The sequence below is a fragment of the Andrographis paniculata genome, unplaced genomic scaffold (genome assembly GCF_009805555.1).
Source record: "Andrographis paniculata isolate CXL003 unplaced genomic scaffold, ASM980555v1 Contig45END, whole genome shotgun sequence".
NCBI classification, from domain to species: domain Eukaryota; kingdom Viridiplantae; phylum Streptophyta; class Magnoliopsida; order Lamiales; family Acanthaceae; genus Andrographis; species Andrographis paniculata.
Genome location: NW_026137579.1, coordinates 1,904,546 through 1,923,330, shown reverse-complemented (window position 1 = coordinate 1,923,330; position 18,785 = coordinate 1,904,546). Strand labels below are relative to the sequence as shown.

Below are 18,785 nucleotides of genomic sequence, written 5' to 3'. Positions count from 1 at the left end.
ATTTTCATGCCTAACCTATACTACACCAGCCTACCATTCATTAACTAATTTGTCTTATTCCTCTTTTTTCACTCATGCTTATTGTGTATGTAATGTAGTGCAATACATACAATACATGGTTTTACTGAATTTTATACTGAATTAAATAAGGTGGAAAAGAAGAATACAGCAGAAGAAGCAGCAAGAAAGGTATTCTAGTCTACTGTACTAAAATATATATATATATTAGTAGTGTATAGTGTAGAGGATAGCATATAGTATTATTATATTCTGATTGATAAAGGAGAGCTTAGGTAGATCGGCCCTTATTCTCTCTCTCTCTCTCTCTCTCTATCTGTCTTTCTGTCTGTGTGTGTCTATCACATCTACATATTCTCTTTTCCTGCTTTCACTCCCAATCAGTTCCAGATTCCACTTACATTACATGTCTTCTTGCTCCTCCTTCTTCAACCTCTAATAATATATATATATATATGTATGTTGTACATATACATTTATATATAATGTTTCCTGGTTTCAAAGGTAAGGCCAAAATTCCCTCTTTACGTTCTTATGTTATGTGGTATGAATCAGATTAATTCTTTGCTATTTAATTGCCTTGCTGACCTCTATGTGTATAGCAGGGCTTCACTTTTTTTTTTTTTTGGTCTTTTTGAGTCAATAACTTTTCACACACAAAGAAAAATGGAACTTGGGGATGCTGAAATGTAGATATATTTATTAGCTGCTGCTGCTGTTGTCTGTGTTGGGTGTGGATTCTGTTGTGTTTCTTTAATGGGTTCAGAAGCAAAGGGGTCTTCTATCTTCTCCTTTTTCTGCCTTTCCATTTGAAGAACTTTGATTCTGTACGCCTCTCTCTCTCCCTCTCTCTCTCTCTCTCCCTCTCTCTCTCTCTCTATCTCTGTTTGTAATAAACAAGAAATAAAAATTCCTTGTTCTCTGCCCTTTGGAGAATAATTCAATGTGCAGATGTAAAAATCTCCCACTTGTGTGTTGCCATTTATGGCTAACCCTTTTTTCCCTGTGGCCTCATCACTTCACTTCACTTTCTTCAACAATTGTATCATTGGGTCTTGATGCTTCTTAATATCCCCTCTTTCTTCCAAAATCAAAACTTTATGTCTGTGAGAGAGAGAAAGAGTTATTGTCATACTTTGCACCATAACTATCTCATCATGAACTGCTAGTTTCCTCTCCATTTGGGTTTATGGAGATTCTTTTCTTTTCTGAAATTTATGGCCTTAGCTTTAGATTTTATTTGTTAGTTGTTCCTGGCTCAAAAGAAGCTAAGGTTCCCTTTTGTATGCATCTATCTCATACAATCCCCAAAACAAAAAATTGAACCAATTATCAAACCCCACACTAATTACCCCCACAATAACAACAATATTTACTATAGTAATAGTAACATTTCCCTTAGTTTGCAATAAAATACACAAACCCCAAGAAAATATATAAATATATACATATACTATATGATGATGGGAGGGGGGTGGGGAGGGCATGATCTCAAGTCCAGGCTTTGTCTCTTATGCCCCCCCAAAATTGTCCCTAAACAATTCAAAAACCTTATCATGTTTTGTCTGCTCCCCTTGCTCCTTTTCTTAATTTAACCAAAGTACAGATAAGAAGATATGATGATGAGTAGTATTCCTTAAAAACCATTAAAATATTTCTTCACTCACTCAACTCAACTCACCTTAGCTTTGTCCCTTTCTTGTTATGTTCCTTTTCCTCAAATCTTCCACCACTTAATTGGGGTTTTATTAATTCTCTTTCTCTTCTCTCCTCTTATTCTCCTTCTCCCCTCCATTGAATTATTCCTTCTTCTTGCAGCATCATCATCATCATCAACAACACAGGAGGTGCTGCTCATCTGACAGACAGACAGACAGACAGACATAATATTAGTTAGGTTTTGTTGGATTGATTGTTGGCATGGAGAGGGAGAGAGAGAGGGAGAGGGAGGCATTTTCAGGCAGCCAGATTGATGGGAAGGTCCTGCAGGTGTTCCAGAAGACGTTCGTGCAGGTTCAGAACATCCTGGATCAGAACAGGCTGCTCATCACTGAGATCAACCAGAATCATGAGTCCAAGATTCCTGACAACCTCACCAGGAATGTGGGCCTCATTAGTGAGCTCAACAACAATGTCAGGAGAGTCGCCCATCTCTATGCTGATCTCTCCACCTCTTTCACCAAGTCAATCGATGTCGCCGCTAATTCTTCCGACGGAGATTCCGCCGGCGCCGGAAAAGCTGCCCTCAAAAGGCACAGGCCTGGCTGATCTCATCTCCTCTTATCATCTGACCCCTCCATCACTTTAATTTTGCTTCAAGCAAATTTAAAGGATATATATATATATATAGTTTGGATTATGTAAGTTTGTAAACTCAACTCCCAAATTGTCCCCTCTGCCCTGAGTAGAACAAATAAATTAAATTGTGCCCTCTCATCTTTATCTCTAATTGAATCTATGGTTAGTTTCATTCTCTCTGTCAAAAGGGTTGGGGTGAGTTTTGATGCCAAGATTGGATTTTTTTTTTTAATTTTATGTTTTTCTTCAAACTTTGATGATGATTGAGGATTGTGTTGTTACCCTTTTGTTGATTGGTTAATTTTCTTCTGCAAAAAAGGGCTTTTGGAAGAAACCCTTTTTCTTCCTTTCAAAAAAAAAAAAAAAAGGTTTGGTTGGATTCACTCCATTCCCATGAAAACTCAGAAATATGCTTTTGCTTCTGTTATTTCCTTCACGTCCATTTTGCTTTGGCAAATTATATAAATAATTGACATTGTACAAATAATTCTACAAAGATGCTCTGAAATTGGTGAAGTAGAAAGAGAAGAAAAAATAAAGCAGCTTTTGGATAATCTTTTGAGTTCCCAATCACAGTCCACCACAGGAACAGAATCTCAGATGAGTGATGATGATGGTCTTTTGACCTTTAAAAAATAAAAAATAAAAATCTTGGGATGTTTTTTCTTTTATCTTTTTTTTTTTTTTGTTTGTTCTTGATTGGGAATTATGAATCAACAAAAAAAAAGAGGTAGGGGAGTTTGGATGGTTCAGACAAAGGAGAACAGTGCATTCCAAAGTGACAAACAGATATATATGTATCAACAGTGACATCCCAACAACTTGACAAGGAATAAATAGGGCCCCACTGAATTTGTTCATATTTTCCTCTTCTTACAAGAAAAAAGAAAAAAGAAAAAAGAAAAGTTTAAGAAGAAGAAGAAGAAGGGTCCACTTGGGTGATTTCTATGGGAAAAAATGGGCTTGTTCTATATTCTTGATTTAGTGTTTGTTGCATGGTGATTGGTTAGGAAAACCAGGGACCTCAGCTCCAGAGGTGTACCCCCGTTATGCATTCTCTCTGATGGTGTTGAACTCCCGGGAGTCTCCAAGAATTAGAGCCCTTATTATTATTATTATTATCTAACTCAATAAAGTTTTATAGTGAAATGTGATATGAAATTCTTAAATGTATTATTATTATTAATAATATTTCCATCATTATTCTATTATTGAAAATTTGTTTGGGTATACAAGATATGAATGTTTTGTAAAGCATAGCCCATCATCATCATTATTATTTCTTATTCAATCAATGAAATATGACAAAAACAAATGAGTTGGATATTTCACTTTCTATCAACCACTTAAGTATAATCATCTTCATCAATCTCTGCTTCTAATTATGCATCAAAATAAAAAATCAATAGTGATATCACATCAATCATTCTATTTAATTGACAGAAACTTACAACATAACATATAATCTCTATATTTTATAATTGCATCATGATCTTTCTACATATATATATACATTAATTAAAATTTTATTTCAATAACATATATTGCAGCTTTGCGCTAATGTCTGGAATGTGAATCATGTGAAGTTGCGAAAACTTTTGCAACAGCACCAGAAATAAATAGTACACATAAAAAAGTATGTTGGTCCCCATCCCATTCCAATGCACCAAAATAAAAATAAAAATATCTATCAAACAATATTTTTGAAAATGACCTAAATTGCTATTTTCAAGAAATTAAAATCCACGACTTGGGATTTGAAATTGGCCAAACTTTTAATTTATTTATAGCAAATCAGAAGAGCACAGGCAACATGGGAGTGAGTTGGCCGTCCCCAATATCCAATCCACAAATTAATTAAACTAACCCATGTGGTCTTAAAAATGTTTTAAATTAATTAATTGATATATGTTATATTTGTCACCACATGTGATTGCAAGAATCTCGTACCAGTTAAAATTGGTGTCAAATTAATTAAATAAACATGCTTGGGGTGATAAAACGCCATAGTCTCACCATCTCAACTACTGTTTGCAATTTAATATTTTGGGCAAGTTGAGATTAGCTACAGCTTTTACAAAAAGGATTAAATTATGCACTTTATCTTGTTATGATTATTACTGTTCGTTTTCATGGCTACGGCATCTTTGAACTTTCTAATTTTAGTATCCCTAAAGGGACATGTATTATTTATAGTAATATGAATTGAATGGAGAAAAGAGAAAGTGTGTGTGTGGGTTTTCTGTTGTTTCTTCACAGTTAATGGGCTTGGGCCTTTTGACTTGTTAGTATTTTTTAAATGTTGGGCCCAAAGCTAAGCCCATCTCAGCCTCGCGGTTCATTTTACAGCTCAGCTATAAAATTCCACCGTGGCTCAAAACCCTAATCCAAATCTAGGGCTTCGATCTTCTGCCGGATTACTGATCTTTGATCCCATAGGTTCCGACTCCCGAGCAAACTCGACAATGGCGACGCAGAGCAACATTAGCAAAAAGCGCAAGGTTTTGCTTCTGTTATGTGATTTGCGGACGTGAATGCGTTGTATGTGTATCACATTCATCTTTGATTATTACTATTATTTTTTTGGAACAATCAGTTTGTAGCTGATGGAGTGTTTTACGCGGAGTTGAACGAGGTGTTGATGCGTGAGTTGGCGGAGGATGGATATTCAGGGGTTGAGGTTAGGGTAACTCCCATGAGAACTGAGATCATCATCCGCGCGACGCGCACCCAGAACGTTCTTGGTTGTTATTACTTCCAATTTTTTTACGTTTTCTGAATCGATGGATATTATGTAGAAATTAATAGGTTCCTGGCTTGATTCTTTAATCTCTATGAATCTTCCACAGACCATCCTCCTTATTTATTTTTGGATTGTTTGCGATTTTATTGAAGTAAATTGGCTTGATTACCATAGGGGAAAAGGGGAGGAGGATTAGAGAGCTGACTTCCGTGGTCCAAAAGAGGTTTAAGTTCCCTGAGAGCACTATTGAGCTGTATGCCGAGAAGGTCAACAACAGGGGGCTTTCTGCCATTGCCCAGGCCGAGTCTCTTCGATATAAACTACTTGGTGGTCTTGCTGTCAGGCGGTATGGAATTATATATTATTGTTACTTCCTCACATATTCATCAATTGATATTCAGCTCACTTTATTTGTGGCTCTTATGGTACAGTATAAGTCATCTTGTTGTAGATTACCTGGTGATAGTGATTAGAGTATTGATGGCCTGGTAAATGTGCTTGGTTTGGCTACAAAAACTACTGCTTTAGCATTTCTTTTAGAATCTGCATCAATCTCTCCAGGAGAGAAAACTGCCAGAGTTTTCTTGGGAGCATAATGGCTGTAATAAATGTAGTAATTCTACTTAGATTGAGTATATAGTGGGTATTTACTTGCCTTTGATTTATAAATGATTTGGTATAAGCGTAATCAATTATTATGTTTGCATACCAAACTCTTGTTGAATGATAACTTAAAACGTTCTCCTCCTCCATGTGTTGTGATCATCGTAATTTTATCACTGTAAATATGGATCAATGAAGAGGACACATAAACAGTAATGTATTCTTGATATTGCTGAAAATTGTACCTTGCTTGGAGTTTGCATTTTAAGTTTGACAAGTTTGTATGATACCTGTGTATATAATCGATACTTACCTTGTCTTTATTTAATTATTATGTTTGAGGACAATTTAGCAGGAGGATTTTAGTATTGTTTATAAGCGGTGCTACATTTTAGTCCTGGTGCCTATTTTGTGAGTCGGGTGAATATTTCTTGAACATTAGAGTTCAGTTGCAAGTATGTTGTAATTATTTATAAACCACAGTTGTTGTCTTGTTGAAGGGCTTGCTACGGTGTACTGCGATTTGTCATGGAGAGTGGAGCCAAGGGCTGTGAGGTATGCCTATCAAGGCCAGCTTTCACCTAGATTTTCTAGATTCATACTGTGGTGCATGTTGAATTGATGCTTTTGATATTCGGTGACAGGTGATTGTTAGTGGAAAATTAAGGGCTCAGCGTGCCAAGTCCATGAAGTTCAAAGACGGGTATATGATTTCATCTGGTCAGCCTGTGAAACAATACATCGACTCTGCTGTTAGACATGTTCTGCTCAGACAGGTTTATTATTTTCTCTTGCCACTCAGACACCATTAATAGGCCTTCCAAGTTATTGTCTCGTCTGATATTTGTGCGTTCGCTTAGGGAGTTCTTGGCATCAAGGTTAAGATCATGCTCGCCTGGGATTCCAAGGGAAAGGTTGGTCCGACAACTCCACTCCCAGATTTTGTGAAAATCCATATCCCCAAAGATGAAGTTTTGAGGCCAGCCATTGTGCCGACGGAAGTCGAGCTGGAAGCTTAGAGGACAGCTACACCAGTTATTTGTTTCCCAGTTCCTTAGAAATATTTTTTTCAAAGATGAGACCAATCTAGAATAATATTATTGCCAATTCCTTCCTTGTGGCAATAAGTTTTGTTTGCATTGAACCAACCATAATGTTTTACCATTTTCATCAGTTTCAAACGTGAGTTATATTTTTGCTAGTGTTATTTTCCAACGAGAGCATTTTCTGCTGCAATTCCTCAAAATAAATTCCAATTTTATTTTAACGAATAAATTGAAATTCTGGTGAGTGAAAATGGGGTCATTATTTATTCATTCAATTATGTTTTATATTTGTAATATTCATACAGTATATACACATGTTCTATTTAATAATGTACGGTACTGAAAGAAATGCATTAATAATAGTTTATTGCGTATAGGCGCATCCCAACAGTATGTCGGTTTTGCCGCCATTTCAACGCTCCTTTTTTTTATTTACCAATTTGCCCTCGTAAGCCCTTCCCTGTATAAATAAACCGAAATTCCTCGTCCGAGATCCCTCTTTTTCTCATTCGTTATCTTCCCCTCCAATTTTCCGGTAATTAGGGTTCTCCGCTTTGGTTAGAGAACGAAATGCCTGTAAATCTGACGGCTAATGCTATACCGGCGATTTCCGCCGGAGACGTAAACTCCAAGCCGCTGGTGCAGGTGTTGGACATCAAACTCATAGGCTCTACGCAGGAGCGCTATCGCCTCCTCCTCTCGGACTCGGTGGTGAGTCAGCACGCCATGCTCGCCACTCAGCTCAATTCACGAGTTAAGTCTGGTCAGGTGCGCAAGGGCTCCGTCATCCAACTAATCGATTATGTCTGCAGCATCGTTCAAAACCGCAAGTCAGTAAATTATGTGTTATGTTACTTTATTTAATTTTTCTTTTTCGTGCAAAATTCCTCTGCATCTATCTGTAAGTGGATGACTTCTGGCTTCCTTCTGAATTTGACGTTGTTTGAGGGATTCGCGCTTTGTACTTTGGTGAATTATGAGTTGACATTTGCTTGTCCTTAGTACCGCAACATTTGTATTCATTAGGATGGAATTGAGGTGTATTATATGCTCCAGCATAGCAATGCGCATCTGCATAATAAAGTGGGAGCAACTGGTTGAAGTATGGAACAGGGCATGTTTTTTCGTTGACTTTAAGATAAACTGTTGGCTGATTGTCTTCTCAGAAACCTAATTTATTGTGCTATTGAGAAATCTGTTGTTGGACAAACTAATATCGCAGTAAGGGCAGACATGCTCACTAGAATATTTAAAGTTGATTCAATGTTCATTGGGATGGTGTTCAACAGTTTTCAATATAGCAATGCTCATTTGCACAATATAATGGAAAACATCTGATTGAAGTATTACACAATTCATGGTTTTCTCATTGACTCTAGAGTAACTGTTGGTCTCATTTCTCAGAAAGCTAATTTCATGTGCTTGTGAGAAGTCTGTTGTTGATGCAGCTAATATCATGGTTATAAAGGAGTTTTGTCATCATGAATTGTTTTCGTCTGTCAATTTGAATTGAAGTCTTTTTGTGCAGTCTAAAGCAATTCATAACTGCCAAAAAACCGACTTTAGAATAATGCTGTGAATTGTTTAGAACAGCTTTAAGCTCCTGGTTGAAGCTCATAAATGTACATTGTGCTTGCAGGATTATTGTGGTGCTGAACATGGAAACAATCATTCCAGATTGTGATATTATTGGAAACCCAAAATTGAATGAGTCTAATTCCATTCCTCCAAAGCCTGCCCCTGATGCTACTTCCGGACGCCCACCATTGATGAACAATCGCAGTGTTGGTACTCAAAATTCTACGATCACAAGTATTAGCCATAATTCGAGCTTACAAAGTCAAGGAAACAGCACACAGTTTTGTCCCACTGTTCAGCCCCCTTACAAACCACCTCCAAATTATAAAAATCATGGAGCAATCATGAGGAATGAAGCCCCAGCTCGCATCATCCCCATTGCTGCTTTGAATCCTTATCAAGGTCGATGGGCAATTAAGGCACGGGTGACAGCCAAAGGTGATATTCGACGTTACAACAATGCAAGAGGTGATGGGAAAGTATTCTCCTTTGATCTTCTTGACTCTGATGGAGGGGAAATCCGGGTAACATGCTTCAATTCAGTGGTTGATCGTTTTTATGATGCTGTCGATGTTGGAAAGGTCTATGTAATATCAAAAGGTAGCTTGAAACCTGCCCAGAAGAATTTTAACCATCTGAAAAATGAGTGGGAAATATTTTTGGAGACATCATCATCGGTGGATCTTTGTCCAGATGAAGATGCTTCAATACCTAGGCAACAATTTTCATTTAGAACCATTAGCAATATTCAGAACATTGAAAACAATTCTATACTAGATGTAATTGGTGTTGTGGTAACTGTGAACCCATCAGTTCCTATATTGAGAAAGAATGGAATGGAAACCCAAAGGAGAATTCTGAACTTGAAAGATCAATCTGGATTAAGTGTTGAGTTGACACTATGGGGAGATTTTTGTAACAGAGAAGGACAACAATTGCAAGAAATGGTAGGAGCTGGAATTTCTCCAATTTTAGCAATCAAAGCTGGTAAAGTCAATGACTTCAGTGGGAAGTCCATAAGCACCATCTCTGCTACTCAGTTGTTCATAAATCCAGATTGTCAAGAAGCTAATGCCTTGAAGGACTGGTATGCTGGAGGTGGAAGAGATAGTGTTTCTCATTCGATATCCAGAGATAATATAACAGGGGGATCGAAGAATGAGACTCGCAAGACTTTGACACAAATAAAAGATGAAGGACTAGGAAGGTCGGACAAGCCAGACTGGATTACAGTTAAGGCTACTATATCTTTCATCAAAACGGACTCTTTCTGTTACACAGCTTGCCCTTTGATGATCGGTGACAGGCAGTGTAGCAAGAAAGTAACAAAGTCTGGTAACTCTAGATGGCTATGTGATCGGTGCAATCAAGAGTTTGAAGAGTGTGACTACAGATACCTTCTTCAACTCCAGGTTCAGGATCATACTGGTGTGACATGGGTGACTGCTTTTCAGGAAAGTGGTGAAGAGATTTTAGGTTGCCCGGCCAAGGACTTGTACGCAATGAAATATGAATCAGAAGATGAAACCAGATTTGTTGAAACTATTCGAAATTGTCTCTTTTCAGAGTTTCTACTTAGACTCAAAATCAAGGAGGAGATTTATGGTGATGAGCAGAGGGTGAAGATAACAGTCGTAAAGGCTGAAAAGGTGAACTATGCCGAAGAAAGTAGCTTTCTCTTTGGTATGATATCAAAGCTCCATCTGCATTGAAGAAGATACTTAGTCTAGTGTTGTTCTTATCTTTATACCAACCATTAACAATCTGTTAAATTTGTTCACTGAGATTCTCAAATCTGCTTACAGCAAGGCAGATGTAATTGACTCTACATGAGGATTATATTTGATTGATTTCATAAATAAGAAAGTCATTCTTCCACTGCACAACATTGAGTCACGACAAAAATGTCTCCAAGCCCTTGCTGTGTTGCCTCTTTTGTTTATATAGTGCAGGAAATGTGCATGGAATGGATCCGTCAAAAGCAGACAGGGTTTGGGTAGCATCTAATAACTCAGCATAGATGTCCGTAACTCAACGGTAAACTTTTGTCTATGTCAGCCTCCATTAAGAACACATTGACATGAATTGTTGGATAGTTGATTACATGATCAAACTTATGATCATTTGCTTTCTAACAAGATCTTTTATGCCCAAAAGAGTAAAATTTGCTACAGACTAGGTACGAGAATCACGCCTTTGCAGAATTTACAAGGAGGAAATAGAGGCACAACAAGAAGAAAGGGCAGCTTTACAAGTGAAGTATGCAGAAGAGCCTCCAAACAAAATTAGGCTCCCTCAAGATCAAGATGAAGACTGAAAAGGTACCTAATCCTCCTCCGGCTCATCGGACCTCCACTTCCACTTCCTGGGGCAGAAGATGGTACCTAATCCTGAGCTCTTCAAGGATCCTCTTGAGTTCCAAAACAAGGTCAGATCTTCGATTGCCCCTCTCCCCCGCATTTTGGAAGTTTAACGTATGCGTCACGTAAAGTTCCATAATCATCTTGTCCGCATCTACTATTTCCTTCATCTGCACCATGTGGTTTGGATTCCATTGCTGAGGCTTACTCTCCAAATACCTGAACATCCATTTATCCATCATTAACATTTAACATCAATTAGTCGCAACCTGTTATAATTAGGAAGATGGATTTCAATTATACGCACACTTTTATTTTGCTTTTCAGGGCAGCTATGCTCTCCACAGAAGTGGAGAAATCGACAGCAAACTCCACAGAATCACCCATCATCTCGGGGCTTCGGTTAAAGTTGCTTATAGCTTTGGTGGCCAACACTGCGTTCGGATAGTACACCTTCTCATTGTCCGGTTTCAGGAAGATTGTTGTCAGAATGTTCATCTCATCGACAATCATCTGGAAAGTTCTCAGCAATCAGAATGAACAAACTCAGCTGAACAAAAGGATAAAACCTTGATTTTTCAGTGGCCGGAAACACATTAGTTACCTGAGCACCTTCAACAACACAGCGATCTCCGACATCAAATGGGTGCACAATGAAGACGAATATGATGGCTTCGAATACTGTTTTAGCAGTGTTGCCAAACATGAAGACAACGAGCAAAATCTGAGACGCGATGAACACCAATACTTGGGTGGTTGCGATCTCCATTAAAAGGAACCATACTATGATTATCACTACCAGGATAAGCGCCGACGCCAGCCTGTTTAGCTCCTCGATGGCAGTTTTGGCATCGGTAAGAGAATGCGCTAGGTACTTTCTCTCGTTATAGGCCTTTACCTGCATTCGAAAATTATATATAGTTGAAGTTAGAGATACATGATTACTGTTTTCCTTGATATTGATGATTATCTCACCACCCAATTTCTGAAGGCTGATCTCTTGATCCTTTTAGACTCTGCAGCTCCTTCGAACAGGGGAATAGCGTTTTCAACCTCTTCTTTCGGCAAAAAGCGCAGGAGGTCGTCTTCTTCGATGTATCTACAACAAACAACACAACCACATCAGTTAAGGATATTCAACATCTGGATGAGGTATATGATTGGTATAGTTTTTAAATTACTTGTGTCCTTCCTTTGCAACATTTTTGAAGATTCTATAGGCAGCTTCCCTTGCTTCGACCTCGCTATTAATAGCCGCCATCGGCTGCTCTTCTGACTCGTCATCTACGCTCTCGTCAATCGTATCATAGACGGTGCGCAGCGCCGAATCCCTTATAACTCCAATCAGCCCTTTCATGGTCCAAGCAGACACTTTCTCCCTCTTCATCTTGTAAAGCTTATCGACATCAATGACCTCCCCGTCCTTCGCCTTCTTTCCGGCATTCGGTCTCCTGAAACTCAACTTCCCACTACTTCGCCTAGAAGAGACTCCTTCGGAACTGTTTGTCAGCAATGGAGGCCCCGATAGAGCCTGCAGGATGTACTGATGAAATATGGATTCTTGAATCCTGTCGAAATAAGTCCTAACATGGAACGAGGATGCTATGAGCTTGATGAGTAATGTCTTCAGCAGCCACAGAACTGCCCCGACCAGAGTCGACACGATCCCTCTCGTGATGTAATAGCGAACTCGGGAGGCCTTTTCGTCGACCTCTACGTTGATCAACACCAACCATGCCACGAGAATCAAGGCCAGCCAAAAGACGATGCGCACGCTCTTCTTCAACCCGAAGACAAAGTACAGAACCTTCTTCTTGAGCAGAAAGTTCTTTTCGATCAAGAACACGAGGGCGTTGGTTAGCCATTCGGTGAAGAGACGGCCGCAGAAGATCACCATCACCATCAAGCTCCATCTCCAGAGGTGAATTTCTAGACCCCAAATTTGGAAACCTGTTTTCAGTTTGTTAACTGTTAAACTGGCGATCAAAACGGTCGTTATGGTCACGAATGCAGACCATTCGATCACCTCCACCGCTTTCGTTTTCCTGCCCTTCTTAGCCTTATTGCCAGCCCTGACGCTATCTGTTTTGTAGACCTCCTCGTCGTCCCCGCCCACACTATTGTCACCTCCCGTTAACGGCGTCTTTGGAGTCTGTTTTGGCGATGCGACGGGAGGTGCAGGTTGTGGCTCGATTGGCTTGGATTTGAATGGATATGGCGGCTCGGCTATCCTGGACTTGGGCTTGGCATAAGCTGAGGTTCTTCTTCTGATGGGTTGGGGAGGCATTGGTGAAGGCTGTTGAATTTGAGGTGAGGAAGATGGTGATGGAGATGGAGATGGAGGTTTAATTGAAGTTTGAGGGTGTGTCTGTGTAGTGGTGGAAAGTAGAGCTAGTTGGAGCATGGACAGCTCCGCCATTGAAGGGTTATGGTGATGGTCCTGGACCTTGAGGGGTGGTGGTTCAGATTTGCCATTGCCAATATTATCTTGGGAATAATGGATTTTGTCGGGCTGAATCTCCACTACAAAGGTTTCGTTTTCTGATGATTTCTCCCCTCCTTCCATTGAAGATGAGGAATGAAAATGATGAGGTGAAGTTAGTTAATTCAGCCTGCTTATAGTTAGCATTGAAATTTCAATGTTGAGGAGGTGACTCCAAAGTCCACACGACATGGCATCATTTGTGGGCGAACACGACAGTTGCAAACTATGGTAGTCGGGAAAGATGTTCGAGCAAATTTTTGATTAAATCTAATAGTCTGCAAACTATTGAAGTGATATTGCACTTATCCTAAACAAGATTTGTGTGGCAAATAAAATAAAAAAATTTCAAAATCATGATCTAATACATTGAAAGGGTCACAAGTTTACTCTTGACACCGTACCATCTCTTACGGGACAAATGGTGATTATTTTAGGAAAGGGGATAGAGTTCAGCACTCGAATTATTTAAAATTAATTATTTTGATTTACGTAATTAATTAAAATAATTAATATAATTATATGTTATAAATTTTTAGTATCAGCACTATCCTTTCCCATATCTTAATTGTCATTTTGGCTGTTCTTTCTTATGCATAAATGTCATGAAAATGTGTGTCTATATAATTTACACATCACCACGCTCCCAAAAACGAATATAGCAAAGTCAGTTTTAAGAAACCAACAAAATATGTACTGCGTCGAACTCGAATTGATTGTTGGCGGTTTCAGCAACTTAAATAAAATCTCACTGAAATTGGTATATGATATCACCCTTAACTCTTTAACGTCTCCTTGATATATTTTTGAAATTAATATATAAATATATTTATTTGATTCAATTGTCAAGTTACAGAGCTATCTAACAATACATACAAAATATTGATATATGTAATCATATTAGAATTATCGAAGCCGTTCAAAAGAAGACTTGTAAGTAATCAAAATGGATTTAGATTTTTGTGTTGAGTCCGAAGATTATTTTGTTTGCAATTACTTTGATATCGACAATTTATTAATTTGGAAAATGACCAAATTTATATATTTGTAAGAATATGTAAATAGGATTTGAGTTTATGCTGATATATGTTAGTCGGCTGACAATTCAATTAGTTGGATACGTGTTTAATGCAAATAACATAAATTAATGGTTTGATTAATCAATATTAATGACTTTTAACTTGCTTGTAATGAACATATTTTTATACCTCACAAATTATGTTATTTTATATATATATATATTAACATATGATGTTTGTATGATGGTTAGAATGCTAATTTTATTTAATCAAACATGATGCTGATTTAACTCGTAAATATTTGTATTGAGTCGAGTTATGATCACCAACGACTCAAGTACCGGCTACTAGGGCTCAACTCGGCTGGTCGCAACCCTAACACTACAAAATTCTAAACTTTCTAGTATTATATACAAATACATGTTATATCCACACAGGAGACTATTTATATAAATAGATCTCTTGTATTAAAATTATTTAATATCAATGTCGACTCAAAGGACCACAACTTGTATTGAAATAGATCTTAATATCTATACATATATATACCACAAGTTGTATTAATGGTTACATAAAATGACCAATTCGCCCTTCACAGTAAGAAAATGTTTAGTCTTTGTTTGTACATTTTTGTGATATATGTGTGTGTACATATATATCACACACACACACACACACATAAATGCTATATTCAACAATCTGAGATACTACTGTTGCCTGAAAGCAACACCTTACCCACACTACCATTTTAGAGCCAACCAGCAAAATCAACATCAAGCTTCTTCTTACTCGTCTGCCCAAGTATAATTAAAATTTTGGATTACATGTTGGCCCCATTAATGTCTTGTTCCACAATATATAAAACTAGTCTCTTCTCTACTCATCCCCACACTATTACATGATAACTATCAATCCCCTACAAACTCTATCTAAAACTTTCAAGAAAACAACATTCATCATCACATCGCCATGGGAGACCCTCCAAGCTCACAGCCACCACCTTCACCAACTAGATCCAACCTATCTACGTTCTACTATGGCATAGTCGTGGTAGGAACTGCAGCTATCCTTCTTGCACTCTACAACATGCTCGTTGTAAAGTTCTGCATAGATTTGAGGGATCATAGTCTCCGGCAGAGGGCTAGAAGGGGCAGTCCAGGAGGCATATCGAGGCGGGATTTCCATACCTCAATTTTTAGCTTCAAGTACAACAAGAAAGAGAAAGAAGCAATTGATGAAGAAGGTGACACTGAATGTGCAATCTGCTTATCAGTTTTCGAAGAAGGTGAGGAGTTAAAGCAGCTGCCCAAGTGTAGGCACTGCTTTCATGCTCCCTGTATCGATATGTGGCTTTATTCCCGCATGGACTGCCCCCTCTGCCGTACCCCCGTGGTGGAACCACCCGCCCCCCACGGGGAACCTAGTGCCCAACGGCATGATGCCATGTGGCATTCAGAGGAAAGGCTGCTAGGTTTTCCTTACGTGGTTTAGATGATAAAAACCACAGCTGCGAAGGTGTAGAGCAGTAATGTTTGTGTACATAAAGTGCGGTAGAAATTTTATGCAGGCATAAGAAAGTCAAATGGTAATAATGAAGGTGTTATAAAGTGGTGCACACAAATTGGATCTGTCATGTGTTCTTCACTTATGTGTTCTAAAATTCAGAGATTCAATGTAGAGGCAGGCACAAGAATCTATTTCTGATACGTAGCTCGTGGCCAAAATCTTATATAAACTTCAATATGTTTCAAACCGGGCATATATAAAAACATTTTCACAAATATAACAAGCTCGCATTGCATATCATGTGTCACCAGAGCAATATATATTACAAACAAATTACATCCTCCTTAAATTATCTAACCTGGCCTGGAGGTCACTGTCTATGCCGCCATCATCATTTCCTGTTGCCTCCGCTTGTGGGACCTTATTCTTAGAAGCCGGAGTGGCTACAGTCGCAGAGGGAGCGTCAACAAGCTGCATTAACATAACAGATGTAAATTCATTTTGTGATTCGGGTGCATAAAACTGGAAAGAGAGAATAAGAGAGCTGAACCTGTACCTCAGAATTGATACCAACACCAATCTCGTCAAGAACCTGATTCACCAGTTCTTCGGTCTCTTCTTCTTCCTCATCTCCTTCAAGTGCATCATCAATGGCATCCGCCATCACCTCGCTGGTCAATTCCATCCTCTCATTCTGCCTTTCAAATTCTTGCATTATCTTTTGCAGAGAGGGAAGGTTCATCTGTCTATTCATTTGACCCATCGCTTTAGTGACGCCTTTCATTGCCTCACCCATAGCTTGTGTTGATTTTAGTGTCTGTGAAAGAAATATTTCAATTATAGAAGCAATTTGAGGCTTTGAAAATATAACTGAATCACTTATTTGTAAACCTCCTAAAGAACTGGATGCAATATTTTAAAGCAAATCTCAAGAAGCCAAATATTGGCAACAAACCTGAATTCTGAGGGAAACACCTTGAAGTTGAGATTTCAGCTTGTAAAACTTTTCAATTTGATGTCGTGTTCTAATCAGATCTTTCGCCATCACCCTAACAGCTCCCTGTCATAATAAAGTTTGGAATTACCATATTGAGTTAAATTGGATCACAAACTTTTCTAGAATTGAAAAACTAAAAAATAAAACAATGGCCAATGGACAATGCTTGGTAACGGAGGTCAGAAAGTCATCACTGTTTTCAGGAAACAAATTCAGAACCTAAACAACCAGGAAATAACAATCCTCCAAGGTATGATTTCCATAGAATGGCAAATTTATATAAATTAATAGAACTAGTTTCACAAATTCAGCAAAATCACAATGCAACCATTTGAGTCGGCTCACACAAACTTCAACTATTTCAAGCATGGATTTGGAAATTACAATGTGTGTACTTCAAAGATACAAAACTATCAGCCAAAATACTCCAGTACAGGTGAATCACAGACTCCATATTTCTGCAGCATACTTAAAGTAAAAAACCAAATAACAAGTCAGCTTCTGTTGCTCTTCAATGCTTTGAAGCCTTTAGTAACACCAACTGTAATTTTTCAAAAGCATAGCTTTCTAATTAAATGCTAAAATTGAACAGTGGACATTAATATCACACAGCATTGCCACATCTCAGTTAAAGAGCATATGATTAATCAGAGGAACATCTCATCGTACCAGCAATGAATAAAGAGAAAACACAAACTTGAGAAAAATATGGCAAAATTATAGATGCTTATTAAAAATATTATGGGAAGTCTCAGACCATCTGCCCTTGCTTGGCACTTTTCTTTATCTCTGCAATGAGCTTCTTTTCTTGTGTTTGTAAGCCCTGTCTCTCCCTTTCAATTTCCCGAATTGATTTATCCAGCATTCTTTTGTTTTCCCGCAAAAGTTCTGCAAGTTACAAAAGACAGCATGATCTTCACATACATCCCCAGTCCAAATTACCAAATACACGCATTTAATGGCGCTTTGCATCAGTGTTCGGTAATACGGCATCAATATATAAATGCTAATGATTCAGTTATGTGTTTGTAATGAATTTCAAATTTATTTGGGTACATGGCGTGCAACTGCAAACAAATACAATACTACCGAGTTTTCCACCTCATCAGTTGCAACCTTTCAATCTCTTCACCCAAGTGCTCTAAAGCTCTCAAATACAGTACTCGTTCAAACGACCAACTTGGGCTAAAACTTATGCTACAGTGCTCTTATCTTCTACTATCTACTTTGTCTGGTTGTAATTATCCAAGAATTTTAGGTTTGGGTGAACCCACGGTTATTGTAAATTGATTACATTTTGAATAATATTTTGAGCTGAATCTTACGTTAAACACAGATTATGCAATGGCATGGCAGAATTCAGGGACTGCACTAAAATTATTGTAAGACTTTGCAGATTCAGAGATAGCAGAATTTAAGAGAATATCCAATTTCAAAGAGAGTCGTGGAAAAACCTCTGTATAGGCTTAATGCGAACAAAATTGCTCAATGTTCTATCGAATTTCTCTACTATCTCCAAACGGAAGGCTTAGAAAATTAGAGCACAATCTTGTAATCTACAATTCGAGTCTAAATTAGATATCTTTAAACCCTATTGAATAAATAATCATATCATCATCGTCATCAAGTCCTTCAGACAATTTTAAGATCATCCAAACCCAAAATTCTTAGTGAAAAAATAGAATTCCTCAAACCCTGATCATCAATCCAAATATCACCGATCAAACAAAAGACCTAACAATCAAACCCGAAAAAAAATGCATACACGAAAAACATATATATTGCTTGAAAATAAAGGAACCTGCGGGCGTCTTCCTCTTTCCAAAAAGGAAACTCATGGCTATCCGATGAATCGATTAGCTTCAGGCGGAAATTTTCAGATCGGCTAAAGAAACCCGCGACTTTTATATGAATAATTGCAGCGTTGATGGCATAAACCACACGACGAAGTTTCGATCCAAAAAGCAGTCCAACTAAACCATTACGCGGTAGATCATAATAATAATAATAATAATAATAAAATCAATAGAGCGTGCAATCCCCGTGGGCCACATTGATTTTGGGCGGAATCTTAACAAAATGGGCCTTTATTATTGAAGCAATTTTAAAATTGGGCCTAAAATAGAAAGAAAACC

General features: G+C 38.0%; 6 protein-coding genes and 2 long non-coding RNA genes across 9 annotated transcripts; 5 read left to right on the top strand and 3 right to left on the bottom strand.

The window, feature by feature from the left end:
* Window positions 1–905: 905 nt before the first annotated feature.
* On the bottom strand, window positions 906–1,845 carry LOC127251690 (uncharacterized). Its single transcript, XR_007838957.1, has 2 exons — window positions 1,700–1,845; window positions 906–1,122 (listed from the first exon to the last, which is right to left on the bottom strand). It is a non-coding gene; the product is annotated as an uncharacterized LOC127251690 (long non-coding RNA).
* A 93-nt stretch (window positions 1,846–1,938) lies between these two features.
* LOC127251689 (protein ELF4-LIKE 3) lies at window positions 1,939–2,495 on the top strand. Its single transcript, XM_051275509.1, has one exon. The coding sequence runs from the start codon at window positions 1,939–1,941 to the stop codon at window positions 2,284–2,286; it is 348 nt and encodes a 115-aa protein (XP_051131466.1). The 3' UTR covers window positions 2,287–2,495.
* Window positions 2,496–4,674: 2,179 nt separating this feature from the next.
* On the top strand, window positions 4,675–6,877 carry LOC127251683 (40S ribosomal protein S3-1-like). The gene is made up of 6 exons (XM_051275498.1): window positions 4,675–4,817; window positions 4,913–5,060; window positions 5,234–5,405; window positions 6,163–6,217; window positions 6,307–6,438; window positions 6,523–6,877. Exons 1-6 carry the CDS (start codon window positions 4,782–4,784, stop codon window positions 6,679–6,681), a joined length of 702 nt encoding a protein of 233 aa, XP_051131455.1. The 5' UTR covers window positions 4,675–4,781; the 3' UTR covers window positions 6,682–6,877.
* Window positions 6,878–7,170: 293 nt separating this feature from the next.
* LOC127251682 (replication protein A 70 kDa DNA-binding subunit A) lies at window positions 7,171–10,565 on the top strand. Of its 2 annotated transcripts, XR_007838955.1 has the most exons (3): window positions 7,171–7,538; window positions 8,348–10,323; window positions 10,444–10,565. XR_007838955.1 is itself a non-coding variant. In XM_051275497.1 (2 exons), the coding sequence occupies exons 1-2, from the start codon at window positions 7,279–7,281 to the stop codon at window positions 9,996–9,998; spliced, it is 1,911 nt and encodes a 636-aa protein (XP_051131454.1). In that variant the 5' UTR covers window positions 7,171–7,278; the 3' UTR covers window positions 9,999–10,468. The 2 variants fall into 2 exon arrangements, 1 of the variants encoding a protein (XP_051131454.1); XM_051275497.1 differs by having other exon boundaries at window positions 8,348–10,468.
* LOC127251681 (mechanosensitive ion channel protein 10-like) lies at window positions 10,318–13,214 on the bottom strand. Its single transcript, XM_051275496.1, has 5 exons — window positions 11,828–13,214; window positions 11,622–11,745; window positions 11,251–11,544; window positions 10,954–11,159; window positions 10,318–10,865 (listed from the first exon to the last, which is right to left on the bottom strand). The coding sequence occupies exons 1-5, from the start codon at window positions 13,210–13,212 to the stop codon at window positions 10,628–10,630; spliced, it is 2,247 nt and encodes a 748-aa protein (XP_051131453.1). The 5' UTR covers window positions 13,213–13,214; the 3' UTR covers window positions 10,318–10,627.
* On the top strand, window positions 12,441–13,583 carry LOC127251684 (uncharacterized). The gene is made up of 2 exons (XR_007838956.1): window positions 12,441–12,567; window positions 12,740–13,583. It is a non-coding gene; the product is annotated as an uncharacterized LOC127251684 (long non-coding RNA).
* A 1,075-nt stretch (window positions 13,584–14,658) lies between these two features.
* Window positions 14,659–15,777, top strand: LOC127251944 (E3 ubiquitin-protein ligase EL5-like). The gene has a single exon (XM_051275907.1). The coding sequence runs from the start codon at window positions 15,117–15,119 to the stop codon at window positions 15,636–15,638; it is 522 nt and encodes a 173-aa protein (XP_051131864.1). The 5' UTR covers window positions 14,659–15,116; the 3' UTR covers window positions 15,639–15,777.
* Window positions 15,778–15,822: 45 nt separating this feature from the next.
* LOC127251943 (vacuolar protein sorting-associated protein 2 homolog 1) lies at window positions 15,823–18,619 on the bottom strand. Its single transcript, XM_051275906.1, has 5 exons — window positions 18,452–18,619; window positions 17,408–17,538; window positions 16,609–16,713; window positions 16,210–16,470; window positions 15,823–16,124 (listed from the first exon to the last, which is right to left on the bottom strand). The coding sequence occupies exons 1-5, from the start codon at window positions 18,486–18,488 to the stop codon at window positions 15,987–15,989; spliced, it is 672 nt and encodes a 223-aa protein (XP_051131863.1). The 5' UTR covers window positions 18,489–18,619; the 3' UTR covers window positions 15,823–15,986.
* Between the last annotated feature and the right edge of the window lie 166 nt (window positions 18,620–18,785).